The following is an 8,659-nucleotide window of genomic DNA, read 5'->3' as shown; positions in this document are numbered from 1 at the left end:
ATAATATTTGGAAGAGCTAAAAACATAAAATATGTGTTCAAATTAATTGAATCATAATTCTGACAAATGTTTTTGTAACAGTAATTATGTTCTGTAGTATGTCAGCTTGAACGTAATTTCCAAGATCTTCACGTAACTTAAAACTTTGGACTAATATTAAACGGAATTAATGGTTAATCATTGGGTACCTATTTAATTATAAAATTCAATACTGAAATATTGCTAAGCATAATTTCAAGTTTATATACTTCTGCTTATATTTATATACTATGGAGTGGCTATATTTGGGTCATGTATTTAATGAACATGTTTATTTTTGCAATTTTAATATTTAGAAGTTATGTGTATTCATGAGTTTGTTATTCTACAAAAATGCTTGCACCTGACAGTTTTCAAATTACTTTCCTTCCAATTTTCTCTGAAATCGAATTTAGTTACTTTGGTTGAAATTTGTAATTCATGTAGGTAGTTGAGACCAAGAACAAATAGTGACAGAGAAATAAAACTGAATATCAGGATAATGGAATGAGTTTTTCTAGGACAAAGAGTTTTGTCCTGAAGTGTCTATTTGTTCCAAAATATGAAAAACAAGTATATACAAGTAGCAGAGAGAATTCAGAGCCTGAAAAGAAACTATAAAGTGCGTTAAAAATTTGACAGTTACCCTCCCTTTGATGCACTTATTCAGGTGAAGGGTGGGGGGAAAGAGCTTGTAAAACCTTTATTGCTAAGTATTATGTCAATACCAAAGTAGAATTTGGTTTTCTGTTACAATAATCTTGTTTTCAAAGAGCTTGAAAGAAGACTGAGTTGCTCTTTAACTTCTTAATAATCTGCTCAGATTCTCCATATCTCATTAATTTGCTTTGCTTTGACTTTATGTCCTTTTTATTAAAACAAAGGCCAAAACAAGGAACAAACGTTTTCCACTTGCCAAAGATCTAAGTTTTCTTAAAATAGTTCTGCCTTCTATATTTAAATATTTTATTTCATTTTTAATTAAATGGGAAACCAACTATTATTCTCAGGCACCCATGATTAAATTTTCTCAAACTCTTTTGGCTTTGCTTTCCCAAGACTGGACCTTAAATAAAAATTTCAGGATGTGTTTTACACTAAAACTATCCTTGAGATTCTTTAGAGGGCCCTTGGGAAAATCACACACTTCAGTACTTTTTATTACCAGTAAACAAGTATTTCAACTCAACTCACAATTTATAGTGTGTTGCAACAGCACAGTTGTAACTAAGGGTTCAGAAGATCTCATAACTACAATCAGGTCATGGCCACAAGGCACAGGTTGCCTGAAAGCTACACATTAAATGGTATATTTTCTTTAGGGACTAAATAGAAAAGCCAAGATTGAGTCATGAGTGAAGACAATATACACATGAGAAATAATCATAAATCATTTGAATTGAATTGGACATTGCAGATTAATCAATTTTTTTAACTTTACAGATGAGGAAAGTGAAACTCAGAGATGAAATGACTCAACTCCAACCCCAGTTCATCCCGTTACACTGTGTTGTCAACATGTCTAATATATTAGACAGAAAGGTACTAAATGAATCTTTTCCACTATTTTTTCCCCAAACAAAACCAAAAAGAATAATCTATATATGGTAAAACATGTTATGCAGAAAGATTACAAGTACAAGGTATTCTATTGCAAAAACAGACATTTTGAGCTTTGGCTTTTAATCTTATTGTTCTCAAATAATGGAAACACTTAGCCTAGAAGATAAAGTTGATGTTATTACAAAAGAGAAACTAGTAAAAAGTGGTTGCTAAAAATAATTTTTTTCTTTGCTGGTTCTCCTAAGTATAAACTAGGTATTAGTATCAGCATACTTTAGAAAGAATAAAGGTACCTGGGAATGCTTACCTGCTTTCCTCAACTTAGAAATTTATTTTATACAAAGTCATTTAAACAAATTTCTTAAGGAGAAATGATCACTAATAGCTAGCTACAAATTCACAAATTATCTCATGTGCTTAATTGGAGTTTTCATTTATCGTAGCCTAATGCACTCTTTATACTAAAATTGAGATTCTCAGGATGTCAATAAAAATGTATACCAATCTGAACAAATTTCTAGAAAAACAGCAATAGCCTTATGAATCTCATTTTGTATAACTGCGTAACAAATGAAACGTTTTCATCGTTCTTCCATTTAATTTTCCCAGAAATTTCACTTCACACTTTTGAGAAAATACTTATGTAAACTGTTTCTTTGAAATATATCTTAGAGAAGTCTGAATATTGAAGTATTATACCCAGTACAGTAACTTATGCATAGCAGCAAATCAATATAGTTTTAAGTGTACACATTGAAAAGCAAATGACATTTTTAACCTTTGGTTATTTTGGAATTAAGTTACATTAGGGTACCCACAATCCTTTAATTAGCTAATGTATTTCAACATTTTGCCAAGTAGACAGGGCACTGGAGACACTAATGTACCACCATTTACATAATACCTCTTGAAATTATGTACTTAGTGCTTTATGTGTTACCAAAAAAAATAAAGAAATCATGAGGCTCTACAAAATAGCTTAGAAAAACAAGTTTTCTATTTATTTAAAAATAAGTTTGTAGTTACTACATTGCAGGGACAGGAATTCTTACACATACATTCTAGTTTGTATAAAAGGATTCAAAGAATTATGCTTCAAAACTAACATAGAAAGTGTCCACCTAACAGTAAAGAAAGGTCCAATCAATATGTACAAAAACAAAGGGCACTGCTATTCTGGTGTGAGACTGCCGTTTATAACATGATACTCCAGGTTTCCAGAAAGAAAAAAACCAAAAACCTCAATAAAGCTAAATAATTAATTTGTTTTTAAACTCTGTTACTTATTACATACAACAGATTTGCTTGTGTTTAACATTGTTTTCTGTACAAAATAAGCATTTTAATTTGCAAATGTGTCAGTTTCAACATTAACTCTCTAGGTCAGTTACTTTTTAAAATTGAGCTACATTCTACACGTCTAAATATCGTGTGACAGGATTTAACAGTTTTCTAAAAGATCTTTAAATAAGACCCCATCTTCTTGCAGTTTTAATATGGTCCAAAAATGTAACTTTGTATTTTGTCGCAATTTGTAGCCTTTCAATCAACACGCACAATCTTAACAGTAACAAGCGTGTGTTCATCTGCCTCATAGGTGTGTGTACTATATATCGTCTCAAACCTATTTTCTTAGCTCCTTAAATGTAGAAACTCATAGCCACCCACTATTATGTATTTGGTTTGTGCCATATAAGGTTAATTTCCTGATGATTTTATCTGCATTAAACAAGTATTTCAACACAGAGCTATCAAAACTAAAAATAATATATATTTATAGCTCATAATATTTTCTAATTGTTTTATTACAGTGTGTACAAGGTTTATATCTGGAGCGTCAAAAGCGGTACTTACAGTCTTCTGACTCAATGTGACCTCTTCTTGGGTATTGTACATAGTACAAAATGACCTTCCATTTGGAGTCCTTAGCTCAGTATAATTAAGAACAAAAATAGCTTCTTAGTAAATGTAATATTTAGTTCAAATCACTTGGAAATTTGGGAAATGAGGGGAACTGCAAGGAGGGAAGTGAGGAAAAGGTATATTTTCTGACTTTAGTAGGAAAATAAATTGTCGCCTAAGTTTAACTAAACCACTTCTCAACCTGTTTAAAAACAAAACCGAAAAAACAACTAAATACGGGTGTAATTCACAGAACATAAAAGTACTTCCCCTATTATGACTTTTAAAATCATATATTTCCTGCATATGAGAACAATTATAGCCCTTTTAAACACTCAAGTATCTTGGTCCTTTCAACCTACTCAACAGTAAATTTCAGGTGGACAAAAACATTCAGAATAACAATTTGTTTTCATTAGGTAGAAAACAGTCAAAATTGCTTCCAGTTGACATCTGAGAGAGAGGTATGTTTGCATGTATAAAATGGAATGCTAGAATTAAACGCTATAAACTGGAGAAACTAATTTATATTACAAATCATATTTCAAAACATGTAAATGTTGCTAATATATAAGGTAAAAATGTTATTTGAATACTTTTGTTAAAATGTCTGATTAATCTACTGCACTGCAGATAAGGGACAGTTCTAGATGTTAACATACATGCTGCACAAGGATCTTTTTGCTGATCAGTGTATATTACATCATTTCCAAGTGATACTAGATTCAACCAAACTTCGTGTCTCAGATGTGACCTAAACATGCTCACAAATATTCTATACAATTATTCTACTTAAGGAGGAAGATCGTTGTTACAATGCTACCAAATAGTCTTCAAATTTGTGATGTTGTACAATAATAAAAACAATGAAAGCAAGGCCAAATCTTTAGTTCATGAATATATGCAGAGAACAGTCCAATGCCACAATAGCAGATTGCAAAGAATAAAATTTTTAAGAAGTATGTCTACTGCCCAGAGTTACGAGATTGTAATTAGACTGACTGTTTAATCTGCTGATTTGCAACATTTTGTAACTTTGTAAGATTTGATTGGGACTTGAGAATGTTGGGGTGGAGGGAGAGAATATTAGGGTTAGGTACTTAAAAATACATAAACTGATTTACATTTTCTACGAATGTAATAACAAGTTATATTTCTGAAACTTTCAGGAAACTTAAAATTCTTTTATTGCTCACCTAAAACAACTGCCAACATTTCCTTTTGACCTATAAACAGTATATATATGGTGTTACTGTCTCAAAGAAGGTATTTTTCCAAGTGGTAGAACAAAACTATGTTGATGACTTAAATTTCTCAATGCAACTTTTGCAATGTATAGAAGCTAAATTATAAAAAAATAAAATCTAGATATATCTGGTTATTACTAATACATTTTTAAGTGTTTCAATTATAAAGAATCTGATCCAAGTCATTTCTGCCTTACTAAGTAACCAGTGTCTAATAATATCCAAATAAGGTCATAAATATATAGTGTCTTTAGAACAGGAATAATACATTTACTTGTTGCAGGTAAGATGGTAAATACTCTTTTGCTCACGAGTTAGAATTAATACACCCTACTAGCGGTATATTTCACTCTTAAGACTGTGTACGCTCTTCCTTTTCCTGTACACACCTTAAAACTGTACACATACTTTTTTTTTTACAAAAATGGATTTTATAGTCTTATTTTCTAACACAATGCAGATAACATCAGGAAATTACATGTTTCAAATAGACTGCCTTCAAAAGCAACAAATTAATGACTTAAATTTCAAACATACACACTATTATTTTCAATACTGGTGTAGCTGAGAGACTCATTTTACTATACAACCAAGCCATCCATTTCTGCATTATGAAGAGTTTAACTACTGAATTTTAATTATATAGTTAAATATATTTGTTAGAAAAAAATAAATATACAAAAAACCTGAAAAATTTGAAATTATTTTCAACTGTAAAATCACAGCAATCCAGTTAAGATCTGGAAAATGGTTTACTTAATTCCATAGGAGGATTTCTGTACAAATTTAGTTACAAACAATCTAAAAAGCCCAAATGCATCACTTTCCATCCTTTTTCAAGACAATCAGATGACAGCTAACATTTATCCCTACCAGAAATATTATAGAAATAATTATGTAATGTATTTTGCCAAGGTTCAATTAAAGACTTTATTTTTCTATATCAGGGTCATGCTGATACATATATTCCCCAGCCTCGCTTTTTAAAAATGTAGTATCCGAAAATTTTGGCTACATTTTTGTACCATACCAGTCCTCACAAAATACTACATTCTTTAAACTTTAAAAAAAAATGGACAATAATCTTTAAACAATAGAAATGGTATTTATGTTGGTTTTTAAGGTATAAAATAACTAAATGTACCATAAACAAATAAATAACTGCTTTCCTTTTCCACAGCAGTACATATAGCAATACATTCTCCTAAGTCATATAGTTATCATTTACAATAGACAACTTAATTTTACTAATGATGCAAAAAATAATAGAATACAAGGCACAATCATTAAATGGAATTTTTCTTTAGGGTGTATACTGACATACCAGCGTGATAAGGATACCGTAAAAAGTGCAGAAAAAACACAATGTGCAATGAGACCACTGTATAAAACATGATTGCATAAAAAGTGATTTGGCCTATTTTTAAACCTTTAATAATTGAAAATAACCAATCTTCCCCTTAAAATTAAACTATAAAGTATGACATTTTAAAATTATTTTTATTCTACCACTATCTAAAAAATCCTGAAAAAAGAATTTATACCTGGGTAATAGTATATAAGTATGTGTTTGTATATATATTTAATTATACCCATTTATCAATATATACACATACACACACAGACACATTTCTTTGTAAGTCATTTTAGCCTATTAGATATGTCTAAAGTTTAGAAATGACATTAATCCGGATTAACAAGTAAACATCAAATCCCATACCTTTTTCCTGTATTTTCCTTGAATCCTTTAACCACTTAAACATTTTCTCTAAAACATCTCTGTCAAAGGACCCACCAGTGCATTATTTTCTACTATTAGTACCAAAAAAAGATACACCTCAGCATAACTCTTTAATAACTTGCTCTTTAGAATAATATATAGCCTTTCCAATATTGAAAAAGTGTATGCTGTCCTGACAGTCAAAAACAGGCTTTCCACTGCACTGATTCTCAGTCTTTGGCACAATAAACAGAGATTGAGTGATTGACATAAGAATCAAGGTCTGAAAAATTAGACAGTCAAATGTTTTCCAATGTGGATATGTTTCCTTTGCATCAGTACATTTTCTCTTAAGTTTGGCAGAAATGGAATACAGCAAAAGCCTCCTCTAGATTCTTTGTAGATGAACATTCTATAATTAAAATTAAACTTTTCAGGGTATCAAATGGTGGGAATTTTATATTTACCTTTAGAGGAAACACATTTCTTAATTTACTGCTACTCTGGTAACATCTGTTCTCCTAGGGACAAGACTTCTGTATCAACAGAAATGTACCTGGCTTGGTCAAAAATAATTCATTTTAACATAAAATGCTCTATCACTAGGAATATTATGCTCCTTAAGAGTATAGCAGAACTGTCTTCTTCAGAAATAAATTGGGAATTCATTATAGAGCCTCAATTTCCTTTGTTTTGAACAGTAAATGAAATGAATGTTGAAATGCATAACCTATCTAAGGGCAATAAATAGCAAACATTTAAAATATATATGTATATATTTATATATATATATATTCATTTAAAGAAGTGAAGTGTCTTGTAAGTTTGTTTTTTTTGCAAATCAAATCATAACATTCCCTAATCCGTCATAGCAGCAAGGAAGCAGAAGCCATAGTTCTACATACTCCTTAACTGTACCTGCTTTATAGATTTTGAAGTAAAATATTTTGGTGCAAGTTACCAACCAATTAAGTTAGCTTTTGCTTTTTCAGTCAACTTTCGGACTCGTCCTCTACTAGAAGTTCCAAAAGTCAAAGAAGTGTCTTCAAACAACAGCTGCCTTTGCTCCTCTTCAGAGTCATCCTCGTTATAGAAGGCTGTCCTTCGACCTTGGTTTCTAGTTCTCATGTGAGGTTCAGAGCCTTTAAGTTCCTCAAACTCTTCTTCCTCATCCAGGGGATCGTCTGTCTTTTTTCGGTTACTTCTCCTTAGCATTTTAACACTTGTAGGAACTATGAGATCTGAGTCTAGTTTTTGTGTCTTCATCTTCCTTTTGGGTTTTCTGCCTCCACGACTCTTTTTCTGTAACAAATCCTCCTTTACAATATTAGTTTCAGAAAGAAAATTGCAGGTTGAAGAAGGAACTACTTCATCTCTGATGGGATGCATGCTATTTTGCTCCGAATCTTCGGGCTTTGCATACTGTAGCTTTTTGGGCTTCCTACCCCTCTTCTTGTGTGTAACTTCACCACTGCTGGTATTAACATCCACCTTAGGTTTCCTTCCAGGTCCTCTCTTCACAAGCTTGGACGGCTGCCCTCCGTGGCCATTTACTTGAATGCTTCCGGGTACAAGAGCATTGTTTTTACAATCTGCTGAAAGGGAACAACAGTGCACTTAATATATGGAACTGCTTTTTTATTTGACCCTCAAACCAGTCAATAAGTCCACTGCTATACTTACACGTAATGACATAATCCTAAATTTTTTTTTTTTTTTTGGCGGTACGCTGGCCTCTCACTGCCGTGGCCTCCCCCGCCGCGGAGCACAGGCTCCGGACGCGCAGGCCCAGCAGACATGGCTCACAGGCCCAGTTGCTTTGCGGCATGTGGGATCCTCCCGGACCGGGGCACGAACCCATGTCCCCTGCATCGGCAGGCGGACTCCCAACCACTGCGCCACCAAGGAAGCCCATAATCCTAATTTTTTTTTAATATGAGAAAAAGAACTGACAAAAGGCTAACGGTTTAATGATATTATTTATCTTCTATTTAAAACTCACAGAGGAGAAGCATCCTTAATGAAGTCACTGATGACTTGACAGGAGGGAAATGAAAGAGCAAATAAATTACTTGTCTAAGTTAATACTGTAAATTATGACAGAGCTGGGATTAGTCAAGGTTTCTTATTCCTACTACCTTTACTACACATTCTAATGTATGAGCATTGTTCTCATTACACAAAATGACCCTGTTTACTCGTATGGAAC

General features: G+C 32.3%; 1 protein-coding gene across 3 annotated transcripts in view; it reads right to left on the bottom strand.

Moving 5' to 3' along the window:
• Positions 1-2,628: 2,628 nt before the first annotated feature.
• The window catches only part of PHIP (PHIP subunit of CUL4-Ring ligase complex), a 127,200-nt gene continuing 121,169 nt past the window's right edge, over positions 2,629-8,659 (bottom strand). For 2 of the 3 annotated variants that reach the window (XM_082855847.1, XM_082855849.1), the window contains exon 40: positions 2,629-8,045. In XM_082855847.1, coding sequence (XP_082711973.1) covers positions 7,408-8,045 — 638 coding nt within the window. In that variant the 3' untranslated portion in view covers positions 2,629-7,407. The remainder of the gene's footprint in view (positions 8,046-8,659) is intronic. The other variant, XM_082855848.1, reaches the window with a different exon arrangement.

The sequence above is a fragment of the Leucopleurus acutus genome, assembly GCF_964270905.1.
Source record: "Leucopleurus acutus genome assembly, chromosome: 15".
Lineage (NCBI taxonomy): Eukaryota > Metazoa > Chordata > Mammalia > Artiodactyla > Delphinidae > Leucopleurus > Leucopleurus acutus.
Note: the sequence above shows the minus strand (reverse complement) of the source record. Positions and strands in the feature narration are given on the sequence as shown.